At 46.7% G+C, this 22,042-nt stretch overlaps 1 protein-coding gene across 1 annotated transcript in view; it reads right to left on the bottom strand.

Moving 5' to 3' along the window:
- DCC (DCC netrin 1 receptor) overlaps positions 1 to 18,992 on the bottom strand; it is a 594,156-nt gene extending 575,164 nt beyond the window's left edge. Inside the window, exon 1 of the mRNA XM_030470251.2 lies at positions 18,716 to 18,992. Coding sequence (XP_030326111.1) covers positions 18,716 to 18,806 — 91 coding nt within the window. The 5' untranslated portion in view covers positions 18,807 to 18,992. The remainder of the gene's footprint in view (positions 1 to 18,715) is intronic.
- Between the last annotated feature and the right edge of the window lie 3,050 nt (positions 18,993 to 22,042).

The following is a 22,042-nucleotide window of genomic DNA, read 5'->3' as shown; positions in this document are numbered from 1 at the left end:
CTTCTTTTTCCCAAGAAGCACACAAACCTTGCTGCCTCTCCTTGAGTGGCTCTTCATAGCTATCTCTGTGTCTGAAATGCCCAATTTCCCTGGCAGTTCAACCCCTCAGTCAAATTTGATTGAAAAGACTCTTGGAGCTTAACAGTTAAGATGAAACCAATCTGGGCAATGTGGTCTCCGCTTATGTGAGACCTTTCATGGAAGTTTGCCAAAGAACTTTTCACCATCTTGGACAGATCCCAGCACATTGAGGGGGCTTCACGCCAAGACAGGATATTTTCTAGAGGTTTGGTCACAGCAGACAATTGACTGTAGTTTTCCCTTTGTCCTTTGACTTCACAAAATGACAAAGGAAGAGAAATTCGCGGTTACAGAAGGTGCTGTCATGTACCTTTACTCTGATATTGATTGCTCATTTACAGTGCTTCACTTTAAAATAATGAGCAACCCAGAAATAGAACCATAACCAATCAATTATTCTGTCCTGCTAACTACTCCAAGCCAAATCTGGTGGAAACGCAGACTTGCACACCAGCTTCTACAGCATAAGAAAGCCCCTTTAGATCTTTATGAAGGAGCGGGAAGACACAATTTTGCAAACTTCTACACCGGCACAGGGTTTGGGTTGTGAAGGCAGAGACTGAAATGAGTGCTTCATTTGTTCATGAACAAGAGATTTTTTACGTCTTTGTTTCACCTCGTAAGCACCAGAACTTCAGGTTGTTGAACTCCTTAAGAAATTTTAAGTGCACTTAAATTTGCACTTAACCAAATGTTAAGTGCTTGAAAACGCAGCACTGCTGTTGTGTAAACCAAAAGCAACACAAGCGCTGCTTGGCTGCAGCCATGTTGTCCTCCTCGCAGTTACAGGACAGTAAAATGGGAAAAGATTTTCATTTTACAGAAATTCCACTGTCAGGCTGGATATTCATCAGAGTGTTCATACAGTATACCAAACCCACCCATCACTGGTTTCAATCTGGAAAATACTGAAAGCCTACAACCATTCTTGTGATTTCCATCACAAAATAAAGGAGCCACATTATGTATATAAAGCTCAGGCTCAATGCATTATAAATCGATGTTTCTCCTTCCCCTCCCACATTTACTTTCTCTGCTCATATAAAGCCATTCATTTCATGAAACACAGGTGTGAGAAAATTATTCTGATTTCTACAAAAAAGTCAGAATTAAATTCTGTCAAATACAATAAATGCATGTTAGACAGCAGCTGAAATCTCTGCAAGTGTCTATCAAGCCTAAAGCCTTGATCCTAATCCCAAATGCGACCTAGGCTGAGATCACAGGGACACCTGAGATTTACCACAGTGCAGAAATTATGCCTCATGCATTCTGTCCCAGCATTTCTACGTGGGTGCAACCACTATGGTTAAGGTGCCTACTGGTCTGCAGGAACAGGAGGCAAGTCAGACCTACAGACCCTGCTTTTGCAAAGTAGTTTTTCCAGCCATTGACCAAAATCTGTTCCAACATGGGAAAACCTCAAAACATCAACAGCTCTTTTCATATCACATAAGAAGCAGCTTTTACAGAGGTCCAGGCTCTGTTAAAACCCTAAAAGGGATTGCAAAGGCAATAAAACTTGTACAGAAAAAGTTTGGCACATGTATAAATACAGAGGGCAGTTTTTCCTTTGAAAGTCAAAGTTTACCTCACAGTAATTTCATCCCACAGCAATTTTCTAATTGTTCATTAAAAACACATTAATTGTATGCAAAATGCATAATTTATCGCTATTTGGAAGTGAAAATAGAAAACCCCAGGGGGCCAAAACTTGGCATGAAGTCATACTTCTGATTTATGCTTATAAAATCTGTCCCTGGGTACTGTTCGCTATTCTACTTTACAGGAAAAGACATTAAATTCCTACTAAAAAAATTATTTTTAAGGAATCCATGCACTGATCAGCAATATAAAATATCTCAATAAAGCACCACATCTTTTCATGAAAATGTGTGTATGCTTCTGTTGATCACACTTTGCTCCCAAAGTCATATTGTTGCATGAGTGCAGAACCAATATTCAGTAGTCATAAGCCAAAAAAAAACCCCTCCCAGCAATAAAAGAACAACAGAAAGCCCTGCACCATCACGCTACATGGTCTCATGGTTACTGTCTCCTCTTTTAATGAAGATGTAGCACTCCACTTTATAGGCCTAATTTACACTATAGATCAAAACAGGATGAAATTTTCTGATTCTCTATGGGGGGAGGGAGATTGCCAGTTTGCTGGCTTTCAACACACACTATTTCAGCTTACAAAACTAGCGTCTGTCTGCAGTAGCAAAAGATTACTAGAACATGTTTAATCTGGCATTGAACTCCTGATTCTCAAAGTCCAAATAATATTATGACTATTTTCTCCATGCAAATACAAACTGGAAGCTTCAGTTCAAGTCATATCTTTCTAGATTGTTGGGAGCAGCCTGAGGAGAAGGACTTGGGGGTGTTGGGTGAAGAGAAGCTTCCCATGACCTGGCTTCAGCGTGAGCTTGAGCCCAGAACCCCCCCGTGTGCTGGGCTCCACCCCCAGAGCGTGAGCAGCAGGTCAGGGAGGGGATCCTGCCCCTCTGCTGCGCTCTGGGGAGACCCCCCCTGCAGTCCTGGTCCAGCTCTGGGGCAACAGCACAAGAAGGACGTGGAGCTGCTGGAGCAAGGCCAGAGGAGGCCCCGGAGCTGCTGCGAGGGCTGGAGCAGCTCTGCTCTGGAGCCAGGCTGAGAGAGCTGGGCTGGGGCAGCCTGGAGAAGAGAAGGCTCCTGAAGGGGACACCTTAGAGCAGCTCCCAGTGTGCACAGCACCCACAGAAGCCATTAGACTGCAAAAGGGATATATCTGGGTCCACTTAGGCAGAAAGTATATTTCTGTTTGTTTTACATTCAATATGTTATAAAAATAGAAAAATAAATGTATAGTCTATTAGTATGGGACATTTAAAAAGTCTCTACTTAAAAAAAAAAACAACCCAAAAAACCACAATTACCTGACTGAGTCACTACCTAAAACAAGGAGGGTGTCAACCAGGTCAATCTCAGCACTGTCGCAGGAAGAGCCTGGAAACACCAGCACAGAGGAAACTGCCTTTTGCACTTCTCTAAATGTACAGGAGAGTCTGTCGACTTCCAGCTCCTTTTCTTTTACCATAATCTAGTAGACAACAAAGTTTCAAGAGGATCTGCCCTAACCCTCTGATAACAATCATTTCCTTGCCTCTGCCTCTACTTACAGGCTCTTGTTCGAGGCACCCAATGCTTCAAGGCAAGCTTTGATAGGAGAGCCTCACTGTCTGCAGTGCCCCTAATTACAGCAACTCCGCGCTCTCTGCCCATGCCCTGTGCTTTAGGTAAATGCCACAAAGGTCACTCTGTTAATTCAATAGCAAATCCACATTAGAAATCATTTGCACAAGGCTGAAAAAAACAGTGTCTTTCTAAATACTGATGTTCAGGTTTTCTTAATACTACACAGTCATAGAAATGAATTTCAATTACAGAGGAATAAAGCTGGTACCTTGTGAAGGTTAGCATTATCCCAAGATAGACATCAAGACAGGTCAGACAATTCACCACTTGGAGGTGACTATTTTTCTCCACAGATTAATATATGTTACCATGCCTTAAATGACAAGCTTCCAGGAATGTAAAGTTAAAGGAGATACTTTCCCACCAGGTATCACTCACAGTGGGGAGGTTCCAGCAGGGGGGTCTCCAATTTGATCAGATGTGTAGAAGGAATGATCCCACACAGGGCTTTGGATGGGATGGGGCAACAAGGGTCATCAAGCCCAATCCACAGGATCACTACGCAATGGAAACCTACTGCAGAAAGGTCCACAGAGTTTCAGTGCATGCGATGAACCCTCAAAATACATGCAGGCACCCTTCTTAAGAGTTTATAGAGACCAGAAACTGTAACAACTAGAGGAGACGTGGTGATACTCATGCCCCTGAGTATGACAGGAGATACTAGAAGCCCAGCAGACCTCACTCTACACAGAAGTTGAAAAAACAGCCTCTGGCACTCTGATCATTAGGGGAAAATTCTCTTTGTATCCCACACCTATAAGCTGTTTTAGCTGGGGGGGTGTGGGCAGAAGCAGAGGACAGGAGGTGTTTGTTAGCTGTAGCCCTTCTTGTCCTAACAGTTGACAGTTAAGTCCTGGGCTGCAAACATTACAGTTATTGCTTAAGTACAAACTGAGAAGCAATACTCGCCCCCAGTTCTGTTGTTTGCCTGTTGACTTAATATTTCCATTTCGTGCAAGGTTATAATGCATGTGCCCAGGAAGGCCATTATCGAGCAGAAAAAAAGACTATGAACAATTCTGAGAATTCACCTCCTGTCGCTCAAAGGAACACAGAGGGGTATTTTTCATCACCTCTGCAGCCTTTTAGGGCTGTGAATACCAGAAATCCCAGACTAGTTTGGGTTGGAAGAGACCTCAAAGCTCACCCAGTCGCAACCCCCTGCCACGGGCAGGGACACCTTCCACTAGAGCAGGTTGCTCCAAGCCCCTGTGTCCAACCTGGCCTTGAACACTGCCAGGGATGGGGCAGCCACAGCTTCTCTGGGAAAAGTCTGTGCCAGCGCCTCAGCACCCTCACAGGGAAGAGCTTCTGCCTCAGAGCTCATCTCAATCTCCCCTCTGGCAGGTTAAAGCCATTCCTCTTGTCCTGTCCCTACAGGCCCTTGTCCAAAGCCCCTCTCCCGCTTTCCTGTAGCCCCTTTAGGCACTGGGAGCTGCCCTAAATGTCTCCCTGGAGTCTTCTCTTCTCCAGGCTGAGCAATCCATGTACATAAATGTCTTCTGCGGTAACAGAGGGCTAAGGGAATGCCTTCAGCACTTAACAGCACTTCCCATTTTCAGACTAATGACCACAAAAAAGGAATATGTTTGGGGTTTTTTTTCAGTCAGAGTTTTGGGAGGCAACTGTCAAAGATTTTAGGGAATATGTTTACAGATTATAATTTTAAAAGACCAACTTCCTCCCAGGAGCCAAACAGGGATGGATTTTGGAAACTGTTAGCTGCTTGCTTCTTTATATTAAAGAATAATGTATATGCCATCAAGAAATGCTCTACAAAAAATGAGAAACAAATTCGGATAAGTCGCTGACAGATCACATACTAAGAGGACAAATTTTCATCATACATTCACTGAATTACCTTTTAAAACGTAATTTATTGTCAGGCTAACTCTAGCCTCATTTGGAGCTTACTAGAGCTAGGAAGATCAGCGTTTTATGACAGTCATACTTTACAGTTGTGTCATACCCTTTTACTACAGGAATCTCAAAGCATTTTACCATCCTTCATAGGCGTTTGCAGTTATTTAGCCTTAACTGTGATTAGCACCTCCCCGTCCTCGTTTAATTTCGTGGATAAGCGGCAACGGGACACTTATAAGGCTGTGGCAGCACCATGGAGTCATTTGGTAAAATGAGATTTTAGAACTTGGATGATTGAAAACCTAGTAGAAAATTAGAGAAAGAATTATACCTCAGAGTGGACTGGCCTCATCACCAGGTTTCCTCACGGGAAGGACCCCAGGACCTTTAGCTCTACAGCTCCATCAAGGAGAAGCTCTTGGGATGGAAACCTCTGCATCAGCATTCATTTATTGGACTGAGAAAACTAGGAAAGTTAACCCCAGCTCCAGAAGCATCTGGCGGCATTTTTTGATGTTTTTTAGTCATGCAATGACCCAAACTAACCTTGTATAAAGGTTTACTTCTTTCTGACACAACCCATTTACCTACCATATGGAAACAGAGCATCTAGTGGCAAAGCATGGAGCCCAGCAAAGGGTGATGCGGGGAAACTCCTGGTCATGTAGATGTCAGGAACAATCAGAACTAATGAAATAGTTATTGCTATCAGGTATTTGGAATATTAATGCACAGAGACAGATCTCATTTACCAAGACAGAGTCTGGCAATATAAATTATCGGACACTCAAATACTATCACACTCCACATTTAAGGGCTATTTGAATTGTGCTCAGGTAGTTTCACTCATCTGCAATCTGAGGAATGTGTTAATAAATACAGGACTGAATCACACCATTGATTTGTAAGTGGAATTTCCCATTAAAACCTGTCAAGAGTATTACTTTAAAAAAAATTAATGGTATAATATAGCCCAGGGATCTGCTATAACATACTCCTGATGTTATAGCTCTCCGAGTCTCGTGGGTGATGAATAATCTTGTTTGTCCTGTATTGTCACTGTACTATCTTTCTTCTGCACTTCAGCCGCAGCCATAGGTCTCATTCCCACCAGTAGTAGTTGGTAGCCATTACTGGTGGGCAGCAAATTAAACCACCAATGAAGAGTCTACACCTTTCTTTCCGCTTCCCCAAGGAGCAATGTTTCACTTCTATGGCCAGTATCTCCAACTTAGAAAAAAACTGGAAATCTACCACTCTGATACACTCACTTTGGAGTTTGCTCTGGTTTCTCTCTGAATTTGAGCTTGTTCTCCCACATCTCATGGGTTTGTGTGTCTTCTGGAAAGCTAGCTAAGTTTTGTAGTTATTGACAGATGCAATTGTCATTGCTGGGAGATGTTCCTATGAAAAACTATGAAAAGCAGGAGCAATACGAGCCTGGACATGGCACACACAGGGATGCCCCCTGTGATTAATCATAGAACCACAGAACGGTTTGGGTTGGAAAGAACCTTAAGATCATCTAGTTCAAACCCCCTTCCAGGGGCAGGGACACCTCACGCTACATCATGTCGCCCAAGGCCCTGTCCAACCTGGCCTTGAGCACTGCCAGGGATGGAGTATTCATCATCATTCATACTTCATCAATGGCTTCACTCCACCAAGAATTTGCGATAAAGACAGATTAAGCTTATGTAAGGAGCATCAGGGGAAGGACGAAAAAAAACCCCAGAGTATCACTTTATTGCATGTTTGAGATCAAAACCATTTCATACTTAATTCCCAAAAAACAATCTACAATGAAGTGACAGTGCTGAGGGATTTGGGTGGCTCCAAGCCAGTGCACCCGTTTAAGTAGGAAATCCCCCCTCAGTCAGGATGGGAAAATTTGCTCATTAAGAGAGTCATAGCACTGTCGCAGTTGTGCCTGGATGGTTGAGCACAGAGCATTACTCCCAACCTCGAGTGGCCGCTGTCCTTGCGGTGATATCATTTTCCATTGATTGTAATGGAGTTCTATTAATGAACTAATTCAATTAGACACAAATCAAGAGATAACTAATACTTTTAATAACGTAACAACAGCTTCTGTCAAATTCCCTACATAGATGGAAAAGCTTGATAGAGTTATTGGTAACAGAATATCCCCCTCTGGAGAGATGTTAACAACCCTTTTAATATCAATACACCTGCTAGAGCAAAACTATTTGGTTGCAGAGAATCAGCGCCTATGCGAGCTCAGAAGGAATGCAAACGATCAACCACAAATTGTGTTAGGAGGATTTTGTTGATGTGAAGATGTCTCTGTGGAAGTCAGTGAAGATTTATTCAGGTTGAGAACCTGGCCTAATGTACTGAACCAACCTTCCTCTCTCTTTTTGTAATTGTTTAAATCATTAACATTTGATGGATTTTGAAAAAAAAAAATCTGATTTATGCCCATTACTGCGGGCTTAGAGAATTCTGTGGGCAGTATGGAAATACAGTTGTTTACCTGGTTTTCTCCTGAATCTTTCACCCAGATGACCTTTATTTCGGCTTAATGAAAACAAAGAATGAATAATGTTTGCGTGAGAGGGAGATCACAGCAAACTGCCATGTGTAACAGCCTCTGCCAGACCTGAATATATTTCTTACAACACACACCTGCTATTCCAAAGCACACAGTTGTTTTAATTTCCACAGAGTAGCCCCTTACTTTTAATGTCAAAAACAATTACCATCAGACATGTAAAAATGTAAAACCATATGCTTTTTTTAAAACGCACTAAACGTACAACACCTTCAGTCCTACAGCACTTCAAAATCTTGTGCATTGATGCCTTTTTCTGAGCATCCTTTCACTGCTTGTTGACTGAATGTCCTATAGACACTTTGACCATGGGACCTATCAGCCCCTATTGGCATCTCTGTCACAGGCACACAAAATTTCTGTGGACACTGAAAAAAGCTGCTCTGATACCATCAGCTGCTCTGACACAGCAATATAAAATCATCTCCATTTTGCATCCTCCTAATCATGGACAGTAAAACAAGAGCTGTCAGATTCAGTTAATTTTTTAACTTGCTTCACACTGTTTCTCACACAGGAGAAAACAGTATTCATCATGTCCAGGGAAAATAAACAGGTCTGGAGGCTCCATAAATAAATACGTAAAAATTCCAATATCCTTTTTAATGGCAAAGTCTAAATCTAAGACTGTTAACTATTTCTATTTGTATGGCAGACTCCAATAATTCATCTGAACTTCCTCAACCTTCTAAGCAGAAAACCATCTAGGAAGCTTCCTTCCAAAGCAGAATGGGGGATCATGGGCCTTTTTGCCATATTCATAAACAACATGTAAGATATTAGGATCACCAGTCACTCCAACAGCATGTTTAGCAGCATCTATAATAAAATAAAGGAGGGACAAACTAGGAAAAAGAATTTTCACATTGGATAAGAGAAGCACGATCACCATGATATTTGGAAAATTATAATGAATGTTGACTAATTTGATGAATTTCGGGAAAACTCCACATAACTGCAACCATATGAAGTTGGAGAGGGTCTTTTGACAAGGGCCTGAAGGGACAGGACAAGGGGAATGGCTTTAACCTGCCAGAGGGGAGATTGAGATGAGCTCTTAAGCAGAAGTTCTTCCCTGTGAGGGTGCTGAGGCGCTGGCACAGACTTTTCCCAGAGAAGCTGTGGCTGCCCCATCCCTGGCAGTGTTCAACACCAGGCTGGACACAGGGGCTTGGAGCAACCTGCTCTAGTGGAAGGTGTCCCTGCCCGTGGCAGGGGGTTGGAACTGGATGAGCTTTAAGATCTGAGATTCTATGATTCTGGAGGTAGTTGAGCACAATCTCCAGGCAAAACTGTGATTACTAATTACAGTCCTATAGAGAACTTGCAGAGGTCCTCCTGTGGTGTCGGGCACGAGTGCCTGTCACCAAGACAATGTCAATCAAAATCTCAATCCCAGGAAGACAACACACTGGTGCTTCAGCAGAAAACAGGTTGGTGCTTTCAGGTTCCACCACAACCATGTTTCATTATGTGTCTTCAGGACCACGGAGGAGCAGAGGAAAAGTTTTAAGGGCTTTTTTGCTCTCCTTCTTCTGTGCTTCAGTAGGCTGAGAAGAAAAAATAAGGTAATATGGATGAAGGCCTGTCAGAACCTTTTAGAATGTCTTTCTTCTTCCCCTTATACTTCCAAGAGGAATAAAAAATAAGAGGGAGAAACTCCAAAGAATGCTTTAAAAATGCCTTTTAGTCTTTGGCTAGTGAGGGGAAGAGTGCCAGAGGGACAAGGGGAAGGATGATCATGCATGAACTCTGCGCTGAATGAGCCCTTAGCCATGGGCTAAGGATAAAACGCCCACTTCTGCCCAGTACCTGATGCCAGTCCCAGGATAGACCACTCCTTGCTCCTGTATCAACTGCACTCCTAGGGAAGCAACCTTCAGCTTTTAATTGCAATGCTTTGGGGAGTCCTGCCTATAGAAAGAAACACTTCACACAATTATATCAATTGGTCTTGTCCAGAGCTGCCATGTTTTGTCTAATTACTGCTCTCAGAGTTCAACAGCCAGACAGAAGTGCTCACCAGTTTAGCTGCAGGTCACACCAGAGGCACAAACCTATGTTAAGCACTGCATCACAGTATCACAGCATCACAGCACTGCAAGGTAAGTGGGTGAGGTTATATGGATTGTCCATACACAGAATACACTAAATGAGCAGATAATTCCTCTTTTAGTGGAAATATTAGCTGTTCCCATCCGTGTCGCAAGATCTCAAGCACATAGAAGCATACAATCATAGAATAGTTAGGGTTGGAAAGGACCTTAAGATCATCTAGTTCTTACCTCCCTGCCATGGGCAGGGACACCTCGCACTAAACCATGTCACCCCAGGCTCTGTCCAACATGGCCTTGAACACCGCCAGGGATGGAGCATTCACAACCTCCCTGGGCAACCCATTCCAGTGCTTCACCACCCTCACTGTAAAGAACTTCTTCCTTATATCTAATCTAAACTTCCCCTGTTTAAGTTTGAAGCCATTACCCCTTGTCCTACCACTACAGTCCCGAATGAAGAGTCCCTCACCAGCATCCTTACAGGCCCCCTTCAGATACTGGAAGGCTGCTCTGAGGTCTTCACACAGCTTCTCTTCTCCAGGCTGAGCAGCCCCAACTTTCTCAGCCTGTCTTCATACAGGAGGTGCTCCAGCCCTCTTATCATCCTCATGGCCTCCTCTGGACTTGCTCCAACAGCTCCATGTCCTTTTTATGTTGAGGACACCAGAACTGTACATAATACTCCAAGTGAGGTCTCATGAGAGCGGAGTAGAGGGGCAGGATCACCTGCTTTGACCTGCTGGTCATGCTTCTTTTGACGCAGCCCAGAATACGATTGGCTTTCTGAGCTGCAAGCGCACACTGCTGGCTCATGTTAAGCTTCTCATCAACCAGCACCCCCAAGTCCTTCTCTGCAGGGCTGCTCTGAATCTCTTCTCCAACCTGTAGCTTCTCCCAACCTGTAGCTGTGCCTGGGATTGCCCCGACCCAGGTGTAGGACCTTGCACTTGGCTTGGTTAAACTTTATAAGGTTGGCATCAGCCCACCTCACAAGCGTGTCAAGGTCCCTCTGGATGGCATCCCTTCCCTCCAGCGTATCAACCGAACCACACAGCTTGGTGTCGTCGGCAAACTTGTTGAGGGCGCACTCAATCCCACTGTCCATGTCGCCAACAAAGATGTTGAACAAGACAGGTCCCAACACCGATCCCTGAGGGACACCACTCGTTACTGGTCTCCAACTGGACATTGAGCCGTTTACCACAACTCTTTGCGTGCGGCCTTCCAGCCAGTTCTTTATCCACTGAGTGGTCCATCTATCAAATTGATGTCTCTCCAACTTAGAGACAAGGATGTTGTGCGGGACAGTGTCACACACTTTGCACAAGTCCAGGTAGATGACGTCAACTGCTCTGCCACTGTCCATCAGTTCCGTAGCCCCATCATAGAAGGCCACCAAATTGGTCAGGCAGGATTTCCCCTTACACATGCACAAGTGTATCTCATACAGGGCTCAAGTGGGGACTTGTCCTTAATTGCTTTGCTTTGAGACTCACATCTGTGACCAGCCAGGCAGATGATATAAACTTTGTGCCACTATTTTTTATGAAAATCTCTCTCTACTCAGTGTACCCAAGAGCAAACAGGGAACTAATAAAATAGTTAGCTTTTCTCCAATTTGTAATGCTATAATAATAGAATCACAAAATCACAGACTGGTTTGGGTTGGAAGAGACCTCAAAGCTCATCCAGTTCCACCCCCCTGCCACGGGCAGGGACACCTTCCACTAGAGCAGGTTGCTCCAAGCCCCTGTGTCCAACCTGGCCTTCAACACTGCCAGGGATGGGGCAGCCACAGCTCCTCTGGGAAAAGTCTGTGCCAGCGCCTCAGCACCCTCACAGGGAAGAGCTTCTGCCTCAGAGCTCATCTCAATCTCCCCTCTGGCAGGTTAAAGCCATTCCCCTTGTCCTGTCCCTACAGGCCCTTGTCCAAAGGCCCTCTCCAGGTTTCTTGTCAGCCCCCTTTAGTATCGGAAGGCTGCTCTAAGGTGTCCCTGAAGACCTTGGTAATCTCTCTACTGTCTTTCACTGTAGAAACTACCCACACCCAAGAGTAACCTTGCTGCTATTTCTGCCACAATGGCCTGTACTTCCAGTTGCTGCACAGATTTGACACTGGGCAACTGGGGAGATGGCAGAAGATACGCAGTGGGAGTAAACAGAAACTTGAGAAACAGGATACAAGAATGGAGCCATGATATTGGGGAAAAAAACGACATCACTAAGCAAAGGCAACTTGGAAGTACGTAAATGTAGCTCCTCACCTCTGCAGGACAAACACGACATAGTACCTGTCAGTCTAATATCTGAAGACCCCATTGACTGACAGGGTATACAGTACATGGACACCAGGTTGGGAAAGTATTATTATTACATAAATGATAAAAATATGAACGAAGAGACTGTCATTCATTGCAGAGCTCTTCTGGTGATTGAAGAGCTGACCTTAGCTCAGCTAATCTACAGAGCCTCTCAAAAGAGCCATAACCTGCAATTTAGCAAGCTCTCCATCCACTCCCCAACGAGCAGCCTCACCTCCCATGGTACATCCTTCATTCCACGGTACATTCACATCATGCAAGTACCAGATCCGTGATTTGGAGGATTCTGTGATTCCCACCTCAGTATCACAATACACATCCAACACACCCACCCTCTCCTATTAACGTAAATGTCTTCATAAACACCTGCACTGGTGGCTGGGGCTGTTGCACTGCCCAGGAAGCTCTGTGCACAGAACAGGAGCTTTTCTGTGTGATTGCTAGTATCTTTATTTTATTTTACACTTTATCTATTTTTGTTGCCCTTTGTTCTTGTTGTAAGACCCCAGCAGAGAACAACAGTGAGTATTTGTTTCAATGAGTCAAACTGTTCAGCTGGTAAGGACATTGTTTCCCAAAACAGATGGAAATTGGTATCAAAGTTTCGGAAATGACAAAGCTAAGGGCTGTTTACCTGCAGCCTCCAAGCTGGGAGAGGAGGCACCTTGTGAGCCATCCAGCTAAGGAAAGTGTGACCATGGACTGGGCACACATGATCAATCCAGCAAATCTGTTCATAAAGCACCATTAGAAGAAAACAAAATCATCAAAACTTCCGTAGTCTCATCATTTCGAACTCTGCTTTGCAGAGTGAGAAGATACCCAGCGTTCACACAGAAATGCTCCTTCAACTCTGTTTGACAACCAATACTTTGCTGAAACTTTGGGCAGCAATTTAGAGTAGTTTTCAATGTATTTTGAATACTTTAGAGCATTTATAAAATTACAGCACATATTGGCATTACCATCGACAAATGACTGCCATCAACCGAGACAGAAATTGAGACATTTAACTGTGCATTTATCATGCCTCTCTGAGAATTCAGTTTCCTTTATAGCGCAGACACCTCCAAACTCTCGAGCGAGATGTTCTTGTCATTAGCCCAATTTAGCTGTAGCCCTTCACATCAAAGCTGAAATTGAGAAATGTTGTCAGAAAGAAACAATTTTGCTAGGTTTACAATTATCTGATGTGTTATCTTTCAGGAATAATATACTCTATTTTACCAGTGAATTTACTGTCAGAAATCAGGAGATGCACTTCACTTTCAGTCATCGCTTTCCATAGTTTGATAGTTTTCTCTATAGGCAGATATGCAGAACCATAGAATCAGGGAATGGTTAGTGTTGGAAGGGGCCTGAAAGCTCATCCAGTTCCAACCCCTTGCCACAGGCAGGGACACCTTCCACTAGACCAGGTTGCTCAAGGTCCCATCCAACATGGTCAGAAGACCCAATGGGGCAAATACCAACTTCCCAAGGCTCGGTACCTGTATTAAATAAAGATTCTAAAGCATCGAACATCCTTTATCTTGCTGAGGAGAGCATGGGGGCTTTTCAACAGCAGAAGTGATCAAACAGACTGGGAAGTTTATAGAAGGAGATGGGGAGGAGAAGAAAGGTAACGGACATGTGAAGCATATTTATTTCCCAAGGACCTGAACCAGTAACAATTTTTAAGCCATCCCCACAGCAAACATGAGAAGGAATTCTATAAAGCAAGCACCAGGAACATGCACCAGGGAGCTGGACAGAAAATGGCATCAACGCTGGTAGTGAAGCCAGTTCCTGCAAACCACCTGAGCTCAGCCCTGCCTGTGGGACAACCGTGTTCAGATGAAGAACACTGCGGTACCTATTTTTTTTGGCAGATGAACGGTCAGGCCAGCATGGAGGAAGGAATTCTCTTGAGCAAATTCAAAGTAAGGGTGGTGAGGGACTTGGGGAAGAGCAAACAGCAGCTGGTGGGTGGTGGATGGTTTCCAGAGGATCTGGGTACTGCTGATACTTTCACTTCAGGGCAGGAGCATCTCCATCCAGCCGAGGGCACAGTGAGAGAGGTGCAAAGGAAATGAGGACAGGGCCAGTGTGTTTACTTTGGATTCCAATGAAAAGAAAAATTCAGGTCAATGTTTTACCCAAGGGATAATTTTAACAGAGCAAGTGAATTCTTTTATTTTTTTTTTTGCCTTTAGTTAATTAATCATGAAAGCCTTGGTGGAATTTGTCAGTATACTTTTTATTCAGGCAAGGCCAACGTTTTAAGAAATTTCCATCTATTTGTATTATAACAAAGAGATTGGCTGCATTGACTGACACTGTTACAGAGCTGTATTTCAGCAGCAGGGAAAATTAGGCACGTGAAAATGTGTTCCCTTCTTTGAGTGTTAGCTTCTTTCACAACCACCTCATTCAATACACGAAGCAATTAATTCATGTAGATCGCATCCATCGAGGGATTTGCAACAGCAAACATGAGGCAAGAACCTATCTGTTGGCTCCTGTTGCGTCCTTTGTATCCAGTGTCCCTACACCTGTGGAGTGGCACAGCTAAGCCTTGTCTTAGGCTCGCATGGAGGAGAACCGGTGAGCTTTAGTGTGGTAGGATGTTAAAATACCAGGAAAAGGAAAGCTTCTCTCACAGCTTACTCACATTAGCACATTTGCTAAAGTCTCTACAACAACCCTTCCCACCAACAATGCAGGTGCAAGCCCACTGCAGTTTTATCCTTGCGGATGTGCCAGGCAAGCAGGCTCATAGGAAACACTCGATTTTGTGGCACTACTTCATTTCATAAAAATAACATTTAAAAAATCAGTATGGGCCCTCTAAAGGACATCTGGTGGAAAATCCATGTGCTGACTATCTGGTGAATGACTCTGGCTGAAACTGAAAGAGTTATTTTAGCTGTCATCTCACTGGATTGACAGCAGTCTCCTGTTAGAAGAGGCCAACCCAGGCATCACATGCAACACATGCTTCAGGAACTGAGCTGACGCAGAACACGGGTTATTGCAGGATGATGTTAAACAACAAGCTACTGGGAAATACCAGCCCACATCCAGCACCAGTCCATCACTAGTCTAAACGTGAGACAGGACAGGGGTGCAAAACAAGGCTCTCTGCTTCCTTGGCAGTGCAGGGAAAGCTTGGGTGGGTTGGGAGAAGGCAGCACTTGTTCCTCCATCTCCACCCAGGTTGCTCCAGGGAAATGCAAAGAGCAAGGTCAGCACACTAGCTCTGAACTTGAGCTCGGCCAGATGATGTGACGAACTCACCTGGACTGCAAGCTGCATCCTGCAGGAGCAGTCTCACAGGTTTTCTTTTGTTTATTAATCATTTTGATCCTGGAAGCCCTCGCTGCATATTACGATCCTGCTGTGAATCTGCACAGCAAAGCCCTCACAGTCCTGACCCAAAGACCTTGCTGTCGCAGAGTAAAACAGGCAATCAAAAAAGGGTTCAGACAGAGAAATACAGGGAGAATATCTTGATGGTGCTGTCATGTCTTGTGCCCTGCAACAGATCGTTCACGCTAAGTTTTGTATTGGGAAGGACAAGGGAGTAGCAGTGAAGGATAAATGAACCAAGTGTGAAATCTGGAGATGATTGCACTTGGCATAATCTCATTGTAAACAAACATTCCTGACTGTGTATTTAAAGTCAGCACTGGTCCTGTATCCATATGGACGTGGAAAAGGGGGGAGTGAGGACAAAAAGACATAAAACAAGAACAGCTGAATATAAAAACATTCAATAAACTATACAAGACGACGACTACTTAAATGTAAATGGCTCATCCCTGAGCTCATTTCCATTTTTAAAAATACTCTCATGAACACATGGAGGTTCCCCCACTCCTGTTAACACGTGGGGTGGCTCACGGGCCTTGTAACACAGAGGGCAACTGCAGCGCATGGGAAATGGATGCTGTGACAGGTCACTGGTGATTTATACTGCACCACTCACAGAAGTGATTGCCATCATACCCAGCCATCGCTGGGCTCTGACGTGCTGCACTAACACTGAATTTCTCACCAGGAGGTAGTGGGAGTCAAAGACACCCAACACAGAAACCATTCAGAAAAAAAAAAAAAAAAAAAAAAGCTTTGAAGATTGAGTTAAATCACCACCTACAGGTTAAAATAAAAAAATAAAAAAATAAAAAAAAAAGAAGATATTTTGTGGTTACTTTAAGACAGACACAGAACAAACCATACAGCACCATAATAATCAAACATGACACAATTTGCATCTGCCTTGATCAGAAACATGTTTTCCATGGTTTGTTTCCAAAATGGTAAACACTGCTTTTCTTCATCTACATATACATGTTTTTAACGAGGAAAAGTCCAACGATGTGCTCTACTTTTTGTCTCATCCCTCCCAAAACACTTTGCCCTTCACATACAATGGCAAACACCAGGGACAAGACTTGTCTCCGGCCAGAAGCAGCGTGTCCCTGCCTGCGCACGGACGCGCCACTGCCCTTTGGTACCAAAGTTTTGAACACACCCCAGCATGCCCAGAGCGGCTCCGGGATTTGGGCAGGGAGCAGGAGAGGCGCCAGCCCCATTGTGCAGCATCTCCGGGAGCCCTTTGTTATCAATGCTCGCTGCCTGCCCATGCCCTGCTGTGTGGGGACCTTGCCAGCACAGTGCTGCCCGCACCTCCTGCCCGCAGGTCCTGCCCACACCTCCTGCATGGCATTGGAAACACCACAAAGAACAAGCGGAGTCTACAGCCTTGCCCCAAAAATCTGCTTTACTCAGTTCTGTTGGCTGACTTGGGATGGTGACAGGGATGCTCAGGAAAGCACAAACTCATGACAGCCCCCGGGGCTGCGGTGATGGGAAAACTTTGCCCACTTGCAGCCTGTGAAGTGCAGCGCAAGGGATTGGGTGCAGCGCAGAGATGCCACCTTCAAAACCAGTGCGATGAACACTGTGTATCATAGGTGGCGTGTGAAACACACAACCAAAATGTGTAACTGGAAAACAGGCTGTTTCACCTGTGGACCACAAAACAACACCCACACCATGCCGTGGGAGCAATGGGTTTGCAGCGCGTCTGGCCCCTGACACAGCACATGGCCTCCTCAGCTCCTCAGGCACCCGCACACAGAGCCTCTGGCTCCGTCCCTCCTTTGGCTGCAAAGGAGCCTGCAAGTCAATCATCTTTCATGAAGGAGGATCACTGCCATGTCTCCCATCTCCCAGCCTTTAAGCTGCAAAGGCAAGAGAGACACCTATTCATCATCCTGCTCCCACTGCCCAGGTCCCACCTTCCACACAAGTAACTGCAGAGGACAATGCTGGGGACACACACACTCAAAATAACCCTCCTTTGGGGTTTGCTGGAGAAGCATCTTCCAGTTTACTTGCTAACTCCCCAAAACCAGGACAATCAAAAGATAAACACCACCACCACCACCCCGGGTTGTGTAAAGGAAGCACCACCTCCATGGGCAATTGCCATTTGCATACAGCTGATAACCTGAGCTTCACCGAGGATCTTTTAGCGAAGCACTTCGCATGCAGCACTTTCCCCCATCGCAAAAATCTGCTCTAGTGCTGGTGTGCGTAGTGTGGGGAGTTGGTTCCCATTGTTCCTCCGTCGCTGTTGCGAGAGCAGTGTGCACAGACTTGTGCATTTTCCAATCTCCCCCCTTCCCAAGGTTTCTCCTACCAAAGTGTTCCTTGGTTTCTTTTGGAGAGAATTAAATGAGCACTGGTATTTCCTTGCATGCATCTCCCTCCACCACGTACTCACACACCCCGAGCCTCCTGCAAATCAAAGCTGCACTTTCTTAGTTCCTAACACTTCTTGGCTCACGCTCCCATTCCCCTTTTCTTTCTTTCTCAACAAGAGGTCTGTGTACCGCCGAGCCCTTCTGTATCTCCCGCACAAATAGCCCCGGAGCATCGCTGTGTCAGTTCCTCCCCTACCCCGGTTCCACACACAACCAGCTTTGCCATTTTTAATGAGAAAATGTGCCTGCCAAGTGCGGCAAAAGAGGTGCAGCCCCGAAGAATTGCAGCTTGATAGAGTTGGAAGATGCTTTGCGGGTAACTGTGATCTCTGCCTTGCTAACTCATCTGCTGCTCTTATTCCTTTCCTCAGTAAAGGCAGCCCCTTCCCTTGGTTTCAGCACACAGACCCAAAAAGCTACAGGCGAATATACCCAGTTGCGAGACGGATCAAGTGCAGAATAGGATGGGAACTAACCTTATCACCGCCACGGCACACACACTTGCACACCTATTATGCCACCTCCTGCCACATTTCTCATTTATTTTCCATGCATTTCCTTCTTTCCAGTGTTGTCCTTTCTCTCCAAGGCTGCGCAAAGCGCTTCTAACCCCGGTTCCCCCTTCCCATCTGTGGGAGGTGATGCAAAAGCTCACAACAAAAACCGAGCAGCAGCAACAACAAGAAAACCCCCCGAAAAAAAACCCAAATCTCACTTGCAGAGGGTGAGAAAAGTCCGTTAGCACAAGAGGAACGGGCAGGTTGCGGAGAAAAAACACCCTCGCCCCGGAGAGCGGAGGGAAACGAGGCAGAGATGACTTACCCTCGACTCGAGGATGCAGGCTCGCCAGCGAGAACACCAAGAGGAGAAAAACCAGCTTTGGTACCCAAACACATCCAAGACTATGCTCCATATTTCAGCGGACACCTCCAGCGCCGGGTCCCGGTCTCCAGCAGCAGACACACATGCACACACAGCCCCTCCTGCCTCCTCCTCTTCTCCTCCTCCTCGCCGGGGCTCGCCTCCCTCGCCGGTCCCCGCTGACAGCGCGCAGCGGAGGGGGAGCGGGTGCGGAGGGAGGAGGAAAAGTTGCGTTCAGCACCAGGAGGCTCCGAGGCTGCCGAGCGCGCAGGGAACTAACTTAAGGAGACGGGGAAGGGTCCTCCCACCGCTGGAAGGGAAAAAAAACAACCAACAACACACACGGGAGAATCCTGCCCAAAAAGCCGTCATAAAAGCCGCGGCGGCTCCATGTCCGAGTACAAAGAATGATAGAATAATAAAAATGAGGGGGATGTGGAGGGTGAAAGCGGCGGTGCCCGGGCAGAGCGGAGCGGGCGGCTCTGCTCCTCGCCGGAGGAGCGAAGCGAAGGGAAGGGCAGGGCGCGCTGCGGCGTCTGCCTCACGGGGTCCGGGCGCTGCCGCCCGCAGCCTCCGAGCCGGGACGTGCAGCCGCGGCGGCCGTGGGGCGGGGGCCGGGCTGGGCCGGGCAGAAATGGGAGAGCAGCGAGGGGGGAGCCGGGCACTGAGGGGGGAGAAGTGAGGGGGAGCCGGGCACTGAGGGGGGAACCGGGCACTGGGGGGTGCCGGGCAGTGAGGGGGGAGCACTGAGGGGGAGCCGGGCAGTGAGGAGGGAGCCGAGCCAGGTCGGGCCCCGCTCCCCGCCGCCGCCGCCGCAGCGCCCCGCCGGGGAGCGGGGGCGCCCTCTGGGGGCCGCTGGAGGAAGCGCCGCGCCCGCACTGCCTGAGGGAAAGCGGGGCAGAGAACTGGGCCCGGCGGGCTCGGCTGAGGCGCTGCCCATCTCCGCTGACCTCCCCGGTGGGGCCCGGCCATTCTGCTGCCTCCATGGGGCCACAGAACGGTTTGGGTTGGAAGGAACCTTAGAACTCATCCAGCTCCAACCCCCTGCCACGGGCAGGGACACCTTCCACTAGAGCAGGTTGCTCCAAGCCCCTGTGTCCAACCTGGCCTTCAACACTGCCAGGGATGGGGCAGCCACAGCTTCTCTGGGAAAAGTCTGTGCCAGCACCTCAGCACCCTCACAGGGAAGAGCTTCTGCCTCAGAGCTCATCTCAATCTCCCCTCTGGCAGGTTAAAGCCATTCCCCTTGTCCTGTCCCTATAGGTCCTTGCCCAAAGCCCCTCTCCAGGTTTCTTGGAGCCCCTTTAGGCACTGGAGCTGCTCTAAGGTCTCCCCTTAAGGAGCCTTCTCTTGTCCAGGCTGCCCCAGCCCAGCTCTCTCAGCCTGGCTTTCCTTGTTCTCCTTCCACATTCCCACTCCACACTGCTGCAGCGCCTCTTCTTCTCCCACCACGCAACCCATCTCCTTCCTCTCTCCCACGGGATGTTCACAGTTTCCTCCAAATACCTCAAGCCACCACAGCTGGGTTTATTACAGCTGTTCCACAGGCCTGTGAAAATGCTAAGGCTAAAGAATCGCACGCGGACAATTCTCCTAGGACTGAGATTTTATCTGTAAGAGGAAGATGGACTCTCCCAAACATCTAACTCTGTGTTCAAGGAAAAAAAACATTATCAAAGGAGGAGAGAATCAGAAAACCAAACCAAGAGAATGAAGGCTCACACCATACAAGTTAGCCCTGAGGTCAGCAGAGCACTGGGAAGATCCTGCAGCTGAGGATCAGCACTAGCACTTCCAAAGCAAGAAACATCCAGGCTCAGGATCAGTGTCCCAAGTAGCTAAAAGGGCCATATTAAACCTTAGGGATGGCTGAACAGCAGCCCAAACACAGCCTGAAATACACATAATGGAAGAAAAAAAAAACCCCATAACTTTGGGTGAAATGTTAAGAAGAAAAGGTTGAGGACTTCCAGTTGCAATCAGGCAGGGAGTGAGCTGGACCTAAGAGTGCAAACTGCGGCTGAGGAGCTCTCGGGCTGTTGCATGATAACCTGTTGCAGTGATGAACACTTGGAGTTGGGTACCAAGCCCCCACACAGCCCCCATCACTGGCTGTCAGCGGGCTGCAGCATCACTGGACGAGCTTGGGGATGAAGGTGGGATGGAGGGTACTCACCATGAAGGGACAAGGCCAGGCGGGCTTCTCCTGCATGGTGGTGGCACTGGCTGGGTCTTCTCTTGAGTGTGAATTTGGAATGAGTGAGCATCAGCAGCTCCAGCACTTACATAAAGTGCACCTCAGCGGAAACAGGATTCAAATCCCAGGCAGACTTCTGCAGCTCAGACGTTTTCCTTCTGTGATCCTGACTTTCCAATTCAGCATTGCTTTATGCAAGAATAACTTAAAATAACCATCAAACCAATATGCTCAGCCTGCAACCGTTGCTTTGTCTTAATTAGAGCGTGTCATGCCTCAGGTCAAACTGTGGTCTCCACAGCAGCAAAAGCATTGCCAGCAGCTGGGAAACCCCAACCTTGTACATCTTACTTGGCCATTCTCCACCCGCTTTTCCTGCAAGCACAACATCTGAGCTGCCACATGCATTTCAGTAGCTTCTTGGCTGCTGGAAAAAGCACACATCGGATAGGAAATGAAAGCTGAGGAGCTCAGATGACTAATTGGCTTGAGTTTATTTTCGCTGGCCAGGCACAAGTCTTCTGGAAATGCCTTCGTTACCTGCCTACAGACGCCTGCACTCTCGGGGTTATCTCTAGAAATGACGCAGGAATTGAGGGTCCTGGGGAAGACCTCTGCCACCCTAATCCAGCCAACAGCCTGACCTTGCTCCACCATTCCCTGCTTTTGAGAGCGCTCCCGCTGCCAACCCTAGGAGCTTTCACACACCAAATCCTCTGCTCTGGCTTTGTAAGACAGCCCCTTCTGCCAAGGCTGTATTTCTGGCACCTGTTGCTGTTTGTCTTGGCTCTGATGTTCTCTGGTTTTGCTCATATTTTGGTCTTTTTTCTTTCCTGACTTGATCTGTGACCTGCCTAATCTCTGTTTTCAGTGGCACCATCACTACTTATGCACGTGTCCCAGAATTATAGTCTGAGTGGTCAGTGCTGCTCTGGCAATGACAATTTTGTTACTGGTGGTCTGAGACCTCCATGCTCTGGACTCCCACAGATGCAGAAAGGTATTTTCTCTGCACAGATCCCTCCATTTTCTCTTCTCATTCAGTGCTCTGCAACATGAGATAACTGCACCTTATCGCTCTCTGCAGCTAC

Source organism: Strigops habroptila, chromosome Z (assembly GCF_004027225.2).
Source record: "Strigops habroptila isolate Jane chromosome Z, bStrHab1.2.pri, whole genome shotgun sequence".
Classification (NCBI taxonomy): Eukaryota; Metazoa; Chordata; class Aves; order Psittaciformes; family Psittacidae; genus Strigops; species Strigops habroptila.
This window is presented reverse-complemented; position numbering and strand designations above follow the sequence as displayed.